Source organism: Sapajus apella, unplaced genomic scaffold (assembly GCF_009761245.1).
Source record: "Sapajus apella isolate SASKATOON/1434 unplaced genomic scaffold, GSC_monkey_1.0 scaffold7, whole genome shotgun sequence".
Taxonomy (NCBI): domain Eukaryota; kingdom Metazoa; phylum Chordata; class Mammalia; order Primates; family Cebidae; genus Sapajus; species Sapajus apella.
In genome coordinates this window covers 5,816,933-5,835,572 of record NW_022436947.1, presented here as the reverse complement: position 1 = coordinate 5,835,572, position 18,640 = coordinate 5,816,933, and the positions used below count along the sequence as shown (strand labels likewise).

The following is an 18,640-nucleotide window of genomic DNA, read 5'->3' as shown; positions in this document are numbered from 1 at the left end:
TAAATTACTGTCTTGGTTATGTCTTTGTTAGCAGCATGAGAATGGACTAATACATTAAGTCTAGCTGAAATTGGGCTCACTAGTGCTGCTCATCAAGCTCTTGGATTATTCTGTGGAGGTCTGGGTGATCTTAATTATACCTTATTAGACCTGTTAAGCTTCTTCAGGAGAGGGAAGCAGAGGACAATGAGAATCTTTATATTTCTGTTGGATGGTGATACGGTTTGGCTCTGTGTGCCCACCCAAATCTCATCTCAAATTGTAATTCTCACGTGTTGAGGGAGGGACCAGGTGGGAAGCCACTGGAACATGTGGGTGGTTCCCCCATGCTGTTCTCATGATAATGAGTGAGTTCTCATGCAATCTGATGGTTTTATAAGGATTTGGCAGTTCCTCTGTCTCTCTCCTGCCATCTTGTGAAGGTCTTTTCTTCCCCTTCACCTTCCTCCATGATTGTAAGTTTCCTGAGGCCGCCCCAGCCATGTGGAACTGTGAGTCAACTAAACCTCTTTCCTTTATAAATTACCCAGTCTTGGGTAGTATCTTTATAGCAGTGTGAGAACAGACTAACACAGATGGATATAGATATAGTTGCTGGTGTTAGAATGGTCTCTGGGCCTCTGGGAAACACTTTACAACAGCCAACTGTGAGCACAGGAAACATGGACAAGTTTAAGGATGCAAGTTCGTTTGTGTGCTAAGGACTGACGTCTCTTAACGTATGCAGGGGAGAACATAACACAGTGTGGAGGAAGGAAGTGCCCCTCCTTGGTGGCCAGCCTGAGTGCACCTCTTGCAGTCCAGCATCCTGTATTTGGAATCTGCTTCCTTTCCACACCATCCCCTTTGACATAATGAGCCCACACCCTTATGAAAGCATACATATGCTTTCTACTTCACAAGCAGACAACTTCAGAGAGAAACAGTGGGAGCAAAATACAGACGTGATTTTTGGCAAAAAGGTTGTCAAGTTGATTCCTTACGTGGCAAAACTCTAAACAATCCTTTCCTAAAAATGTGTCAGGAGACACAAGGCAAGCCTTAACCCAAATAAAGAACTGTGGCAAGAGAAAAATAATAATAAACAAAGATACTTTCTCTTTGTTCAGTCCTTCCTAACTTAGCAGGCATATTAAGTCATGTATTTGACTTTCATAATAAAAATAATGAATATTGCAGGAAAATGGAAATAAATTACATCAAATGAGAATGTTCTGGGCCAGTGGTATGTAACTTTTTTGAAAAAAACTACCTTATTTTTTTTTTTCTTTTTTTTCTTTCTTATTTTGCCTCTGCCAACATGCTGCATTAAAAACTCCCTAATTTTTAACCAGTTAAACTTCCTTTTGAAGTTATGCCCTTTCAACCTTCTGAAATAAAGGCATTTTTAAACTTTTAAAAGGCAACCTACCTGAGTCACACAACCAAAACATTCTGCATTTGGTTTGGTTATCCTCAGAAAGGAACTCCTTGTTCTCCTCAGCATCATCAAAAACCACAGCAATACCTTCCCCTGGCTGTGGTCATGGGGTAGCTGCTGTCCAGGTTTTAATTGGAAGTTTTATTGATTATTACCATTATGGAAATAATTGCTAATAATGACATGAAACAAGATTTAAACTCCTAGCTATGGAACAAGATGAACTATAGGATTTATACAATGGTACATTCAAAAAGAAAAGGAAGTAGTCAGAATAAAATGAAAACCAATCTCTATTACTCCTGTTCTTAGGGAGATAAGGAGATATTGGAAAACACAGCTTCTTGGTGTGATAAAGCCTGGGGACCACGGTCCTGTTTAGTAAGGAGCGTGAATGCAGGTGGAGCTCTCTTCCTGGATCTGAAGCATTATTAGGTCACTGCAGATACCTGGGAGAGCTGGGTTTCTGTCTCCTGCGTGGTCCCATGAGAGCAGACCAGTTAGAGACCTCTGGAGTAGAACCTGTCAGGGTGAGGACCTGCTTCTGGCCCCTGATGAGTGGGAGCACCATAGCACAGAGAGCTGGGTAACTTGCTTCCTGGACCACCCTGCAGGAGGTGCACTGGCAAGGCCCAGTCATTCCCTGAAGGCTTGCTTAACCTTTCCTCTGGTCCCAGTGCTGCTGCCAACTGCCACCTTCCCTCCCGTGGCTCAGCCTGCGTCAATGTTGCAATCCCATAAACTGAAATATGAAAAAGATCTAACCATGTGGAGCTTAGCTCTCTGAGGCTACAATGTTGAATTCAAATGCAAACCCTGTGAGAGGCACACACCAGAGGAAGACATAGGCACGTACCTCCAAGAGCAGCTGGCTCCTCTCCGCCAACCCATCTAGTTTGTCTGTTTCCTTCCAGCACACATCAAGACTTGTAATTATTTTATTTACAAATAGACATTTTTTTCCCTCTCCTACTAGGAAATAAGCCCTTCACGGCAGGAGTTATGTCAGAAATGCTGTATTTATTGCAACATCTATAGTGCCCACAATGGGGCCTGGCACACATGTAGATACTCCATGGATATTTCTCTTTTTCTTTCTTTTTCTATTTGAGACAGAATCTAACTCTGTTGCCCAGACTGGAGTGTAGTTGTGCAATCTTGGTTCACAGCAACCTCTGCCTCCTAGGCTCAACTAATCCTCCTGCCTCGGCCTCCCCTATAGCTGAAACCAAAGGTGCACACCACCACGTCCGGCTATATATATTTTTTATTTTGTAGAGACTGAGTTTCACCGTGTTTCCCAGGGTGGTCTTGAACTCCTGGGCTCAACTGATCCACCTGCCTTGGCCTCCCAAAGTGCTGGGATTGCAGGCGTGAGTCACTGCACCCAGCCACAAATATTTGTTGAATGAATGAATGAGCTTATAATGTAGAGGCTGCCTGTCCTCACCGTCTACCTCCATTAAATGCATTACCAGCTGAAATGGCCCAAGTTTGTATTGTAGCTGTATTCTCCAGGGACCTAGTAGATATTTTGGTTTTCTTTATTATTTATGTTCTACAAATCATTCCTTTCCTTTTCCTGCCCTTTAACTTCTCTCTCCCTTCTCAGTCCTGAACCTGGAGGCAGTTGCTTCTGGGGTGACTGTGGGCTCGTGTGGGCCTCAAGGGAGCTGCTTTGAAATGACTGCACAGGTCTGAGTTGAGAGAGGAAGTGCTGAGATGAAGTGAAAGCATGAAGTGTGAGGGACCCCATGCTGCTGCACCATTCAGGATGCCGCCTGCACGCTCATACCTTGCTGGCCATGGACAGGGCTCCCTTGCCTTCTCCTCCTCCAGCGGGAAGACCAACAGGCTTGATCTGTGGTTAGCATGGGACACTTGGCCAAGATGTTAGCACTGTGGCTTGGTTTTGTTCCACACTGTACTGCCCCCTCTTTGCACCCCTCAACTGCTATTTAAGCCACAACCTTTTCTCATTACTATAGTAATTGGCTTTAAAGTCACTGGCTTGTCAGTTACTTGGCTCATACCAGCTGTATTAGTCTATTTTCGTGCTGCTGATAAAGACATACCTGAGACTGGATAATTTATAAAGAAAAAAAGAGATTTAATGGAATCACAGTTCCACACGATAAAGACATACCTGAGACTGGATAATTTATAAAGAAAAAAAGAGATTTAATGGAATCACAGTTCCATGTGGCTGGGAAGGCCTCACAATCATCATGAAAGGTAAAAGGTGAAAGGCATGTCTTACATGATGGCAGGCAAGAGAGAATGAGAGCCAAGTGAAAGGGGAAACCCCTTATAAAACCATTAGATCTCTGGAGACTTATTCACGACCATGAGAATGGTATGGAAAGAGCTCCAATGATTTAATTATCTCCCACTGGGACCCTCCCACAACACACGGGAATTATGGGAGCTACAATTCAAGATGAGATTTGGGTGGGAACATAGCCAAGTCATATCACCAGCAAATCCCCATTAGCCTTTGAATCATCCAGCAGGCAGAAAGAAAAACCTACAAGGATGTGAGAGACTATTCTGTCTGGGCAGATAGAAAGGGATAAAAAGGATTCTATAGAAACAAACACAAGAGTTGATTATTTACAGGACCTAACCATTCCTAGATAGAAGACAAAGGTTTTTGTTATTTAGTCTATTTTTTTTCCTTCAAGAGTTTAAAGAAAAGAAAATCCTGGGTCCTTAATGGTATTTGCTTGGTATCTCATGGATACCATTTTTTAAATCATTTTTAATATTTAGACATATTTTCCTGTCCATAGGTTATGCTCCTAATTCTTCATCAGATGTCCACCAGCTAGGGTGCGGTGTCAGGTATCTATTGTTGTATAAAAAACCGTGCCTAAATCTCATGTCTTAAAATCACCTCTTTGTATTTGTTCATGGTCTGCAGTTTGAACTGAGTTCAGCTGTTGGTTCTCCTCCTGGTCTCACCTGGGGTCACTCATGCTGCTGCAGTTATCTGGGGTATTGACTGAGGCTAGATGGTTCAGGATGACCCCACTTATATGTCCAGTGGTTAGCTGGGGCTGTTGGCTGGGACACCTCGGTTCTTTACGTGGCCTCTTCTGCAGTATGACTCCAGCCTTTATTCCATGCTAAGATTCAAGAAGTCAAGCCCCATTGAGGAAGCACTTGTCAAGCTTCTTTCAGCTTCATGATTGATGGGCCAAGCAAGTCGCATGGCCAAGATCAAGAGTGAAGATACAAAGAGATTATGTAAGGAACAGATACTCAAAGACATGATTCACTGGGGACCATTATTGCAACTCTCTACTACAGGCATAAAGAGAGGTGTATTATTAATGGGTTTGGCTTTTGATTTGCTTCAACTAACTCATTACATTCTTTCATGATTTTGCTAACCCCTTTGTAATGAGGTGCTGGCCAATCCTTGGGAGTATTTCTCAACCTAGGTCCTCTAAACATCTGTATCTGAGAGTTGGCAAACTTTTTCCTCTGAAGGGACAGATAATAACTATTTTGGGCTTCATGAGCTACAGAATCTGTGGCAACTACTCACCTTTGCTGTTGAAGTGTGGAAGCAGCCATTGGTAATATGTAAGTGAATGAGCATGGCTGTGTTCCAATAAAACTTTATTTACAAAAACAGAAAATGGGCCAGATTCAGCCTGTGGACCATGGTTTGTCAATTCTTGATCGTATCATAATTTTCTAGACTGTCAAAAAATTTTTTTATTACACTAAAGTATTGCTATTTCTCAAACTTGAAAATTAAATGTCATCTTTATAGAATCTGATTTCATCAAGATTGATGCATAAGATTTTTCACCTAATTGTTTAAAATCACAAACAAGTCCATAAAACATTTTCCAAGTATCTTTTAAAGAGTCTTAGGAAAAGCTGTGTTCATAGAGTAAAATGTAATTTGTTGGTTCAGTGAGAGTTGGAGAGGCAATGTAAGTGTAGAAAGCACAAACTTTGAGCTAGACTGCCTGGCTTTATCACTAACTAGTTGTGTGACCATAAACAATTCACTTAACCTCTTTTTTTAGTTTGATTATCTAAAAATAGGGATGGCAATCTTCCCATGTCACAGGATTATTAGGAAGATCAAATGAGTTCACATAAAATATTTAGAATGGTCCCTAGATCACAGTAAATGTTCAATTAAAATGGTGAAACAAACATCAAAATGTCACAAAACTCTAACTCCCTTTAGTGATAATTTTGAATGAGAATGGTTGTATTACAGAGTTTCCAGGTTCACAGTGTTGTGGTCTAATTCACGAACTTTTAATCAAAAAATTACTATAAATTAGTTTTGATCTGAAGACTTTCAAGCCTACTGATTTGACTAGCAAATCACAAAGCAGTGGCAATGTAGTTAGATTTGGTAGCTTGCCACAGGGGATGTGAACATATGAAACATATGAACATGTGAACAGATAAACATATGAAACATTATTAGATACCAGAAAGAGGATATAGGTATACAAGACACTTCTAGATTTGTATGTAAAAGCTTAGAAAAATATAGCTTCTTCTAAAAAACTTCAGTTACCTAGTAGTGTCTTCACAACCAGCCTCTGGTGGCTAGGAATTGTCTATGTATTATTTTCCTTTGTGTGACAAGATGCCGTTGCTATGCGTATTGCCAGACATGTGACCCCCAGTTCTATCAAAACAGTGTAAGGCCATCCTCGCTGCTGCAGCTGCTGAATCAGAAGTTGCTAGAGTGGCTGGACAATGCTTTGTTTTGCTACGTCATGTATAGCTGTGTCTGAGTATGTGTCACCACGGCTCACGGTGACCTGCATTTGACCCCATGGTCAGCATTTCCTCAGTGAATTGTTGTGACTCTGTGATATTTGTCTTCGCTTCATTGATTTGGGTTTGCAATCAGTATCAGTAGTACTTATGAGGCTCCGTGGTCAATATTTGGGTATACGGACACAGGTAGCCTCATGGCTGTTCTAACAGTCTTTTCTAGGGCGGGATTTACTGAATCAAAGCTGTTTTCACATTTTACTGTATAATGGTTTTATATCGTCGTTCAGAACAAGGAGAGTGAAATGTCTATCATGGGCCAGGTGCTATTAAAGCTGATGTTAAATTCTCTTCTCAATCAGCAATCATAGTTCAAGGAAGTAAAAGCCTTGAAGAAAAATATCCTGTGGCTGATGTGTGATGATCTGGCTGGTATCTGGGGAAGACAACTGACCTGACAGGGGACATGGTTAGTTGGATAGGATGAGTGGCCACTCATAAAGAAAAACAGAGGGCAAAATCCACTCTGCTGTGCAGAGGAATTGCGACACTCCACTCCAGGGAACCTGGCCCCAAGGCTGGTGTTCCCAAGCCAGCAGCACACGCACTGCAGCAGGGAATCCATCTTCACAGCACACTGTGACGATAAGCGGGGCAGTGGGCTGAGAATGCAGCCTTCGGCCTCCTCCCGGAGTGGCTCTGCCTACCAGTTCTGCACCCCACAGTGACCTGCATGTAGGAAGCACGAGACTGCAGTTCATGTCATAGGTCCCAAGAATTCTTTACATGTCTCTCCCCGCCCTCCACTTTTTCTTTCTTGAGACAGTTTCACTCTGTCACCCAGGCTGGAGTGCAGTGGAACAATCAATCTTGACTCACTGCAACCTCTGCCTCCTGGGTTCAAGTGATTCTTGTGCCTCAGCCTCCCAGTGTTGGGATTACAGGTGTGTGCCACTGCACCCGGCTTCCACTCTCTATTTTGGAATTCAAGGAAAGGTAAGGTAAGGGTAAGGCTTGAGTCTCAGGAATCCAGCTTTGGGGACATTACGGGGGGAAAAAACCCCTAAGAATAATGAAGGGCAATTTTCACCAATGTTACATCTTTGGAACCATTGTTACATTTTACTGTGACTTCTTTTGGCCAGAACACACCTTTGAAGCTCATTTTAAGATTTTCTTGGGCGTCTGGAGCTTCAAGACTTGGCCAATTTTGCTGCATTTCACGTGTTACAGACTTCCATTTATTTTCTCTTTAGGAAGTCATGCCCAATGGCATCTCTTTATAGGCTATTTGACTATTTCTTGCTTCTTATGGTCTTATTCATTGGTCCTCAAACTTCAGCGTGCATCAGAATCACCTAGAGGGCTTGTTACAACATAGACTACAGGGTCCAGCCTGAGTTTGATTCAGTAGGTCTTGGCTAGGGTCCAAAAGTTTGCATTTTCATCAAGTTTCCAGGTTATGGCGATGAGTTGGTGTAGAGACCAGATTTTGCAAATCACTGATTTTATAGAAAGAGGAAAACAATAATCTTATGGTGGTCTGGCAGACTGTGCTGCATGGAAATTCTATGATAATTTATCTCTAATTGCAAAGTTCCCCTTTAGGCTTTCTTTCCACCAGATGTGTGCCTTCCATCCATACATGCTGGTCTGTTCTTCACTATATAAAAGGACTCTGTTCCCTTTAAAACACACATAACTAGATTTAAACTTTCTTTAGAGACCCCAATTCTTTTTTCTTTTTGAGCCTGGGTCTCGCTTTGTCGCCCAGAAAACAAAAGCTCACTGTAGCCTCAAACCTCCCAGGCTCAAGCAATCCTCCCACCTCAGCCTCCCAAAAGTAGCTGGGTCTACAGGCACGTACCACCATACCCGGCTAATTGTTTTTTAATTTTTTGTAGAGACTCAGTCTCGCTCTGTTGCCCGGGCTGGTCTCAAACTTCTAGGCTCAAGAGATCTTCCTTGCCTCAGCCTCCCAAAGTGCTTACAGGTGTGAGCCACTGCACTTGTACTAGACTCCAATTCTTAAAATAAGAGCTTAAAAAAAAATTTCTGTTAACACTTCCACCTAAAGCCGCACATGGTCCCCATTTATACTTCAGTCAAACACAACTTTTGCTATAACTTAGCATCTGCACATATTTTTTTCTTCTATCATTAAAAGTAAACTACACAATAGTCTTCTGGTGTTGACAAGATTACAACACAAGCTAATTTCATATTTAATTTTGTTCAGTTTTAAGGTTCAAAGTGATCATTCATCCCAAAAATTAAACTGTAAAAAAGTGCTTGTGGTTGAGTTTGGGAAATGCAGATCTACATGAAATGTGGAGCAACTTAGATGAGCAATAAAAGGATCAAAGAGGTTTAACTACAACTCCATTTTCCTCAACCCCTCTGAAGATCCTGACGCTCTGGAATGTGTTGGCTATACCTTGCTCCCAGTCAGCTGGGAGTATTACTGAAGTTATAGTAAAAACAATTTATATCAGGAGACTGACACAAAAGCAAATCCTTTCAAAGACTAGGAAGGTTTATTTCCATTAAATCTTTATCTTCTTCCCACTCATTTTTTTCTAGAAGTGAGATAAATTAATCTAGATTAAAAGTTTGAGTCAATCAAGCTTCTGGTATAGTTGTAGAGATGACTACAAAAGGAAAAGTGATAATTGAGGGAGAAAAATGCTGCTGACACGTTAGCTGTAGCACAATTCAAGTTTATTCCATTTGTTCTTGCAACACAAAACTTAAACACAATATTATTTAGCATTCGGATGTACATGAACTAGGATACTTATGAGAAACCCAATTGCGTCAAAAGTATGACATTGTGGAAAAAATGAACTCAAATATATCAAAATACACAAAGCACTAGTCTTCCTCCATTACTGCTTAGAAAGATATGATTGTTTCTCCATTTACAAAATAGAATCAGGACAATTTAATTTTTTTATATTTTGCATGCAAAACACTGCAATTGCTTATTTATGTAGGAGGGCACTCTCACCAGCTTCTTCTATACACAATTGAGTATACAATATTGCATGGAAGAAAACAGCAGCTCAACTGAAATTTTAGAAAAAGAATCAAATAGATACATATAGCTTTAAAACCCATTACTTGGGAAAATAAATCAATGAATAAAAGGTCTACTTGTTTGCAGCTTCCACACACTGCACCTACCTACTACCTCTCCTCCATGCTTAACTGGGTTTAAAAAGGTGAGCTATGCGTAGAAGAACTACTTGGGATATTCAAGTGCTGTATTTGAACTATAAGCCTATAGATACCAGTCTGAAGCTGCAAGGGAGAACTTGTTAGTACACTACTATAAACAGGTAAACTACCTGTTTGTACTTGATATAGTGCATATGAAATGACTGATTTAATACAAAACTACAGAACATGCAAACTTTTTTTCTGAGATGTTAAAAGTATTACTTCAGTGGAGAACAAAACTTACTTAACTTTTTGCTAATGCATGTAGTACCAAAAAGCAAACATGGTTCCAGCTTCTTTTACTCAAAATATGAACATTAAGTGTTGTGAATTTGTCTGCCAAGTGGCTCAGAAATACATTATAAATAACCTAGTTAAAAAAAGAAACTGTGAACCATCTTGGTCAGTCTATTCTATTCTATGTTTATATGTTATTTTCTCAAGCAATCGCTTCATAATTATGGGGTTTACAAAAATGCTGAGAAAGAAGAGGGAAGGCGAAATAGCCTCTACTGCATTACAAGGAACATCAGGATAAACTGTACAAAGAATCACATGGTTTCCATACCATGAATGTAGAAAGCAGACCAGGTTTAGGAATGATAGGACAGTGCACTCTCTGCAATAGCCAACTACAACAAAACACTTTGAAAGCAATGGTGAAAATTATGTAAAGAGAAAAATTCAAGCCTTTAAATAGCATTATGTCAAGAGGTGAAAACAAAGGTATCAAAACACCCTGTTGCACTATGTTGATAGTTATAGACTGATAGAGTGCCCTCCATTTTTCAATGAGGATGTCTCCATATTTTATTTCAGTGATGTAATAAAGTACTGATTACTGACTTTTAACCCAACTCCTAATAGGCTGCATTAAGACAGCAAAATTAGCCAAATACAATGAAGTATTTAAACCACTACTTTGTGATTGTTTTCTCGGATGTAGGAAAATTACAGGGTTAGGCTAGTTGTAAGTGAAAAAGCCACAGGATTAAAAAAAGGGCTCATGGGGAAAAATACACACACACACCCATACACACCTACACACCCACCCACACACCCACATGCCAACCAACCAATCAGCAACTCATCAGTAAAACTTGTTATTAACCAGGGTGACTGTTCTTGATAATAGTTTAACCCTGCTGCAGAGTGCTATGTTGCCTTTAAAAATCAATTATTATCCACAATCTGAATATCAGGCCCTAACCCACCCTCCCCTCTCTCAAAATTTGAGGTACATTCAATTATTGCCATGACTTGGCTAAGAAAAAACTCTTAATATTTTTAGTAAGCTTATATGGATGGCATGTCAAAGGAATCAATATTTCAAATGCAAGATATAAAATTTAAGCTTATATATGTTAGTTAGCTGTACTGCTCATGAAATAAATATTTGGAAATTTGTGTAAATATGTGCAGGTCATAAGAACACCATTTTAGGGCACTGTATTCTAAGAACAGAGAATACATTTTGAAGTCATCACACTTGATGCGATTCATAAAAGCAACAAAAAATATGCAGGTGGGTTGGCATATGTTCAGCAGAAGCCTATCAACAACTCTGGGAAACCTGGTTACAAGTGTATTTTTGAAGGGATGGGGCTAACTTTGTCCAAACAGTAAATCTCACCCCAGTGATAGCTTTGGTGCAATAAGTAATCAGCATCCAAGATGGGTCTGAGAGAGGCATTCTAAAGAATGTTCTTTAATTCTCCACACATAACCGAGGTCAATCCATTCAAACAGCTAATAAAGAAAATCCATAGGTACTAAGATAACTGTTCTCTCTTTATATGATACTAACAGGCTTATGGCTATGATTCTAATTTTAAATCCCCTTTTACTACCAGCAGGAGTTTGAAAGTGTTTCAATGCTATATAAATGTAAGAATCTAGAGGAGAAAAAAATATGCATACTGGAATGGTTTCTCCTTTAGACTTCCAAAACTTAAGATTTTATAAATAAAACTAGTCAGTTGTATCTAAAGAGACATGAAATCCATGTGAAAGGGGAGAGAAAGTCCAAAGTTCAGTCATCCAGCAATTTAGGAGTGTGCCCCTCCTCACCTTAACTAAGCTTTCACATAAAGCTTAAAGTCACTGAGGAAAGATTTGGTCACCAACCTTATAGGCAGCGCTCTTAACTATGCCAGGAAATCCCCAGTAGAGTGCATTCTTAAGGCAGAAGGCTAGAGCTAATTGCTTATCTCAGCACCCTAAGTTTACATCACAGCAGCCACTACTGCTCACACAGTTAGGGCTACCAAATATGTAGAGTTGGCCTTTGTAGAATCAGACCTTCAACACAATCTAATTAATATATTAGCTAGGGAGCTGAAAAGGTCAAATGTTACTGGTGTATTTTGTCTTTGCTCTCCCTTGGGTATAAGGTGTACATTTTATTAGAAAGGGAAAAGAGGCTTACTTGATCAGGAATCCCAGTAAAAGCCTGATCATGATTCTTTAGCCCCTCCTCCAAAACATGGTTTTGTTTTGTTTTTTTCCTGGTAGACTGATTTGTTATGAATTTCTCTCTCCCCTCACCCCTCTTAAAGTATTTAGCTGAAGAAGCTGGCAGATAAGAGAGTGACAGACAGACAGGCAGCAGTGTGAGGCCACAGGAGAGTCATTCTTCCCAAGTTATCAGTCCGTCCATCCATCACTGGAGAAGAGCTTTGATTGCCTGGTTGTCAGTGGCTTCAAAGGCGGTCAGTCCATCTGGGCCTTTCACAGTCTTATCAGCACCCTGGAAAAGAGGAAAGGGTCCTTATTATTAATTGAGCCCACAACTTAAGGGAAGAGACTGTAAAACTAGATCGCGTGGCATAGGTTAATGTTTACATCAAGAATTAAAAATTCCTTTACTAGTGGAGTCTATTCTACTGCAGAAAAACAAGTTGGCAAGGTTATGGATTAATGTTGGAAAAATGCCACATTTTTCAGGCACTAAGAACTGTAAGCTACAAAATTAACATAGAATAAATAAAAACCAGTCATTGCCTATCGTATATCTAATTAGGCTTTAAAAATAATATCCCTATGCACAGTATGAAATGGGGAAAAAGTAAATCACTTTGCTAAAGTATTCTTGTGACAAATTATTTTTTTCTTATTTGAAACACTTTTTGTAGAGTGCATAGTATTATATACATCAAGAACATACATAGTATTGGTCATTTTACTTGTAAAAACTTAGCAGTAAATGCCTGAGAGGTGGACTGTAAGAAGGTTCCCTGTGATACTGTAGGGAAATATTCAGTGCAGACACCAGACTGCTCTGAACACTTAACCTGGAGAGTGCTGTCTTGGAACACTTTATCTGCAACATGGCATTCTGGTTTTGAGAGTGTGTGTGTGTGTGCCCGTTTGTGCAGGTATGTTGTTTTATCTGTCTGCCCTTTCTGGATGAAAGCTCCATGGGAGCAGTAATTCACCACTGTACTCCCAGCACCTGGAAAAGTGCCTAGGTGCATGGTAGGCACTCTTTGCTCCCAAACCAGGTCTGAGACTTAACTCTCAGAGACAACACCCTACTATCTGAGAGTTCTCTTCAGCAGCTCTAGCCCCAGTCAGCATTTACTCACCACACGGTCTTTAGAATTCTCACCCACTCCCCTTGCCAAATCTCAGACATTCTGCTTGTTCCTCAGACCTACAGAATTGTTTAAACTTGGCATATATGGTCCTTTAGAGGCTAACACTGGTCAAATTACCAGTCTCTTCTCTGGTTAACCTCTCCATGCTCTAATCCTACAGAATTTCTCACCTGTTCCTGCCATGTGTCATGCCTTTATCCATGGGGGCTCTACATGGGATGCCTTACCCTTTTCTTTGGCAAATCCATCCATCCACTCAACAAATACTTACTGAATGTTTAACGTGCACATTCTGTATAAAGAATCAAAGAAAAATGAGACAGGGTCTGCCAGTCTGGCTGGTATGTGAGTCAGACAACTCAACCAATACAACACCATAGGAAGAGAACAGTAACAGGGATGAGTGGCTTGTCATCAGAACAGGATGTGGCAGGAGGGCGTGAAGGAGAAAGCCTTTCAGGATGAGGTAAAATGCTTGAGCTGAGTCTTGACAAGGACGTACAGGATGCTTAGGTAAACCAGGGAGGAGATGACATTCTAGGAAGTGTCATATTATTACAAAGTCCTCCTCAGTATCATTATAAAAGTCTCTATTTTCTCATTTTCTAAATGAATTTAACTGCTTCATGGAAGATATGGAATTCAGGGTCCAGTGGGAGAGATGTCAGTGTGTGAGAACTTCAATGTTGTGAGTCCCACCACAATGGTTAAGTGATAACTGGGGTAACTGTATTCAATTTTGATGGTTATTTTTATGACAAGCATTATAAGCTATAATCCTGCATTAACAGTTACATATTGTAGTGAACTTCTGTTGCTTTTTGGCTACCAGAGTTTATTTCCCTCCATTTGATGGCAGCGCCCTAATTTCATCTTGGGGAATCATTTGTCCCCTACTGTTTTCAAAAGTTTTAATTAATTATGGGTATATAACAGTTGTATATATTGATGGGGTATGTGATGTTTTGATATAGGCATACAATGTGTAATAATCAAACCGGGGCCCTTATCATATCTTTGTGTTAGAACATTCCAATTCTACTCTTTTACTTATAGATCTTATTCATTATAACTGTATTTCTGTTTCCCCTAACTATTCCCAGTGTCCTCTACTATAGTCCTAGGATTATAAAACCAAGATGCTTATTTTCCTCAACAAATTTCAAAGATTTATTTAACTCAAGTGGAATACTCTCTTCAAGATTTTGAATCTTGATTGAAGAGACCAAAAGAGAGAAAATAAGAAGTTCGAGCTCATATCTGGTGCATCACGTTGCTGAAACAGCTGAGAAATTCCTGCTACCCAGAGCACTGAGGTTGCCACAGCTCAATCTCTTCTCAGCCTGGAGCCCAGCTTTTCCTGTCGATTCTGCAACCAGGCCAGTATCTCTTCAAAAATTCCTTTTCTGCTTGTTGACTTATCTCTGCTGTTTGCTACCAGAAGTATTTAGCTGATAAAATATTTTAAAAATGTATATGTCACTTTTTTCTAATTATGATGCAAACTTCTCAGAAAACTCGTAATTCTACACATTAGATACAACTGTTAACATCTTAGTGTTTCCTTCCACTCTCCTGTTCTAAAGATGTATATATATATATATATACTTCTATAAAAATAATTGAGTAATTATAAGAGAACTAGAGTGACTATATTTATATCAGACAAAAGAAGCCTTAAGATTAAAAAAAATTACAAAGAGAGAAAGAGGGACATTTTGTAATGATAAAAGGTTCACAATTTAAAAATATTATTTAAAAATTCCAGTTGTAATAGCATCAGAAAGGATAAAATATATTAGAATAAATTTAAGGCCATGTGAGGTGGCTCACAGCTGTAATCCCAGCACTTTGGAAGGCCCTAGGTGGGTGGATCACCTGAGACCAGGAGTTCGAGACCAGCCTGGTCAACATGGCAAAACCCCATCTCTACTAAAAACACAAAAATTAGCCTCATGTGGTGGCACATGCCTGTAATCCCAGCTAATGTTGAGGCTGAGGTGCGAGAATCACTTTAATCCAGGTGGAAGCTGCAGTGAGCTGAGATTGTGACATTGCACTCCAGCCTGGAAACCGAGCAAGACTTTGTCTCAAAAAAAAAAAGAGAAAATAAAACCAGTTGCTCTAAAAAAAAAAAAAAAGATGAACCAGTTTTATCAACACAGATAAGAATATTAAAACGACTTTTTTTGATACTTGATGAAGTTACTGAAGAATTTAAGTATATTTGACCCTATCCCTTCCTTGAAGAAACAATTTTTAATTGTTTTTAGGTCTCAATTATTTCCATAGCTTTAAATAATATACTTGTGCTGATATTTGAGGTATAACTTTAAATTTTATCTTCTGACTTCCTACTACATAGATAAGCCTTTATTTAGCTCCCTACTACCTCCCTTTCCCAGGCCTTCTCAATTCCTTATACTTAAAATATTTTGTTCTTTATAAATGTAAACGATATTTATTTAAACCTGTATTTCTTATTCCATCAATTCTCATAAAGTAATTTTGTAAGTTACTTTCTCAACCTTCCCAACACTCCTGCCACCTCCTAATTTGCCAGCTTTTCTATTTTGTCAAGATTAGTTTTTATATTCTGGTCTGTAAAAACTGTGTTTTTAGCAGTTCTTACAGTTAAAATAAGTAAATGATGTTTAAACTATTTCTAGGTACATAATGCTCATGGTGGCACCTAGCAGACTAATATGACTAGTAGTTTTCTCTCTGTTGTTCGAATATTGTAACCCTGTGCAATCTTCACAAAAGACTGAGTTTTCCCCAGTCCCACAAACTTATGAATTAATATGGTTTGGCTCTGTGTGGGTGGGGACCCAAATCTCAAGTCAAACTGTAATTCCCAATGTTGGAGGTGGGGCCTGGTGTAGGTTTAGCACCACCTCCCTAGTGCTGTCTCGTGATAGAGTTCTCATGAGATCTGGTTGCTTAAAAGTGTGTAGCACCTCCCTCTTCATGCTATCTTTCTCCTGCCACCATGAGAAGGTATGACTGCTTTCCCTTTGCCTCCTGCCAGGATTTCCCAAGGCCTCCCCAGCCATGCCTCTTGTACAGCCTGAGGACTGTGAGTGGATTAAACCTCTTCATAAGTTACCGAGTCTCAAGTAGACAGTGTGAGAATAGACTAATTCATGAACCTGTTTGTTACTCTTACAGTAAATTGTTACCACAGACAGAACCTAAAACACAATGAATTGAACTAATTTATTTCTTGCTCATAAAACAGTCTTAGTGCCAAGTGTACAGAGGCTGGCAGGGTGGCTCTGTCCTTTAAGATTATCTAGGGACAAAGGTTCCTTCCATTCTGTTGATCTCCCATGGGTACACTCCTCATCCACATGGCTGGAGCTGGCTTGTCCTACATCTGCTTCAAGCCTTCTAGATAAGGAGAAAAGTCCACAGCAAGTGGCTTCATATTTTGTAATGATTTGGAAGTGACACACATCATTTGTGCAAATCCCATCAGCCAAAACTTAGACATACAGCCATAATTACTGCAAGGAAAGCTGAGACACAGGACTACCTAGGCTGCCATGTGCACAACTACAACCTGGGGTTTTCTTTCTAAAGCACAAGGAAAAATCAGACATGGCAGACAATTTGTAACCAGACCTATACTGTTCTGAAAATACTTTGAAATAAGTCACTAATGTCCTCTAAATGCCAAGTCTAGTCAACATATATGCTAACCCATTATAGTCCTAACTCTCAGACAGTATTGTCTCCACATTCTCCTGTCTAGCCTGCCTCTCCCTCCTGCACCAACTCCTTCTGCCTCCCTTTACTTTCTCTGGCTGTCCTTTATAAGTTGTATTCTCCAGGAGTCAGGTCTTTAACACTCTTCACAACTTGCTCAACATGCTCTTCCTAATCATTTCATACACGTCCAACCTTTATTGTCCTCATTCTCAGGACTGGCTTTGAGACTTACCTACACTTTAAGTTCCATGAACACCTTGGATTCAACCTCTCCTAAAATGAATCTGTAATCTTTTCCTATAAACTTGCTTTTTCAATATTCTCTAACAAGGTGAAGAATACTACCAAATTCCAGAAGATTTCCAGAGGATGTGCAGACACTATGCAGTTATTGTTTACTTAGTCTTTAGACCACACTATTAACATTTCCCATCTGTCCTTGGTTCTTCATTGCTGCCATTACTTTTTTAGTTCGGGTATAAACAGTTTGATGCAATGGTTTCATTTTTTTTTTCTTTTTCCAACTTCTCACACAACTCTAATTCAGAATCCACGTTTGGGTGTTCTTTCTCAAATGCCAGTCTGATCATATTGTTCATATACCTAAAAGCCTTTAATGGCATTCTCACAAAATAGACTAAAGATAAATAACATGACACATAAAGGCGTAATCTGTTCGCTACCTACCTCTCTCTCCAGTCATAGGCCTTTCTACTGTATAGCTATGCCAAACAATGTTCTATACTCGAATACATCATGGTTTCTTTCTTGTCCCTGTGACTTTTCTCATTGCTGCTTCTGCTTGGGATAGTGCCCTAATTCTCTATTGGACTGCTAGACACTAAGTTTCTAAAATTCAGCTCAAGTGTCAACTGATTTATGAAATTACAATTGTGGTACCTGGAGCTGTAATGATGTTCTTATTCATAACACACTATCCCCTTGACTTCTAAGACCACAACTGCCCTCTTCTTCCTCAGTTCTTTACATATTGCATAACTCTTGTCACAGCAACCACAAGGCTTCAATGCACTGACTGTTTTACTTATTTGTCCCTTTTTACCAGACTATGTTGAGAGCAGGAAAAAGGCTTATTAGTCTTTGCGATCCCAAGGCCTTGCACAGGCCCAAAAAGAGGCAATCAACAAATGTTTCTTTAGTTGGTACAGGCAGGGTGCAGTTGCTCACGCCTGTAATCTCAACACTTTGGGAGGCTGAGGCAGGCAGATCACCTGAGGTCAGGAGTTTGAGACTAGCCTGGCCAACACGGCAAAACCCCGTCTCTACTAAAAACACAAAAATTAGCCAGGCATGGTTTGTGGGCACCTGTAATTCTAGCTACTCAGGAGGCTGAGGCAGAAGAATCACTTGAACCCAGGAGGCGGAGGTTGCAGTGAGCTTAGATTTTCCCACTGTACTCCAGCCTGGGCGACAGTGAGGCTCTGTCTCAAAAAAAAAAGAAAAAAAAGAAAAATTGATCCAAATGGAAACTAAACATATATAATAAGGAAGTCGATAAAATAATTATAGTAGTATTCATTAAAGACAGACTACTGTGAATAGATCAACAAAGCATTTCCGTCGTGAACAGGCTGCCTGTCTACTAGCATACTATGTAACATACTCATTTTCAAGTAATTTCAACATAGAAGTCCCTTTACTTCTGACATCTGATTAGAATCAGAACTATTCTAATATTTGCCTATATTTAGAGCATGATTCTGCTTATTTTTCTGAAGTTTTCTGGAGGAGGAACAAGTTGCTACGGCCAAGTTAAAGTGGCCCCAAACAAACAGGTTGTTTGTCATTCTAGGGAGTAAATGTTTTTAAGGCACTGCAAGTAATTTATTGCTCTTCAAATGCCACACTTCTAGATAATCAAGTATCATTTGATAATATGAGGTCAAACACGGAGAATGTTTAA

General features: G+C 39.8%; 2 protein-coding genes across 2 annotated transcripts in view; both read right to left on the bottom strand.

Moving 5' to 3' along the window:
* Window positions 1-8,885: 8,885 nt before the first annotated feature.
* Window positions 8,886-11,096, bottom strand: LUZP6 (leucine zipper protein 6). Its single transcript, XM_032275778.1, has 2 exons — window positions 11,037-11,096; window positions 8,886-9,580 (listed from the first exon to the last, which is right to left on the bottom strand). The coding sequence occupies exons 1-2, from the start codon at window positions 11,094-11,096 to the stop codon at window positions 9,398-9,400; spliced, it is 243 nt and encodes an 80-aa protein (XP_032131669.1). The 3' UTR covers window positions 8,886-9,397.
* Window positions 9,545-18,640, bottom strand: part of MTPN (myotrophin) — a 50,014-nt gene continuing 40,918 nt past the window's right edge. The window contains exon 4 of the mRNA XM_032275899.1: window positions 9,545-12,152. Within this exon, the coding sequence (XP_032131790.1) occupies window positions 12,066-12,152 (87 nt within the window). The 3' untranslated portion in view covers window positions 9,545-12,065. The remainder of the gene's footprint in view (window positions 12,153-18,640) is intronic.

What these genes read in the sequence shown, in the direction of transcription:
- LUZP6 (XM_032275778.1), bottom strand. Translation starts at nt 11,096, where the DNA reads ATGCCTCTCTCAGACCCATCTTGGATGCTGATTACTTATTGCACCAAA. An exon ending in GCACCAAAGCTATCACTGGG is followed by an intron (nt 9,581 to 11,036) that starts GTGAGATTTACT and finishes CATGTTCTGTAG; the next exon opens with TTTTGTATTAAATCAGTCAT.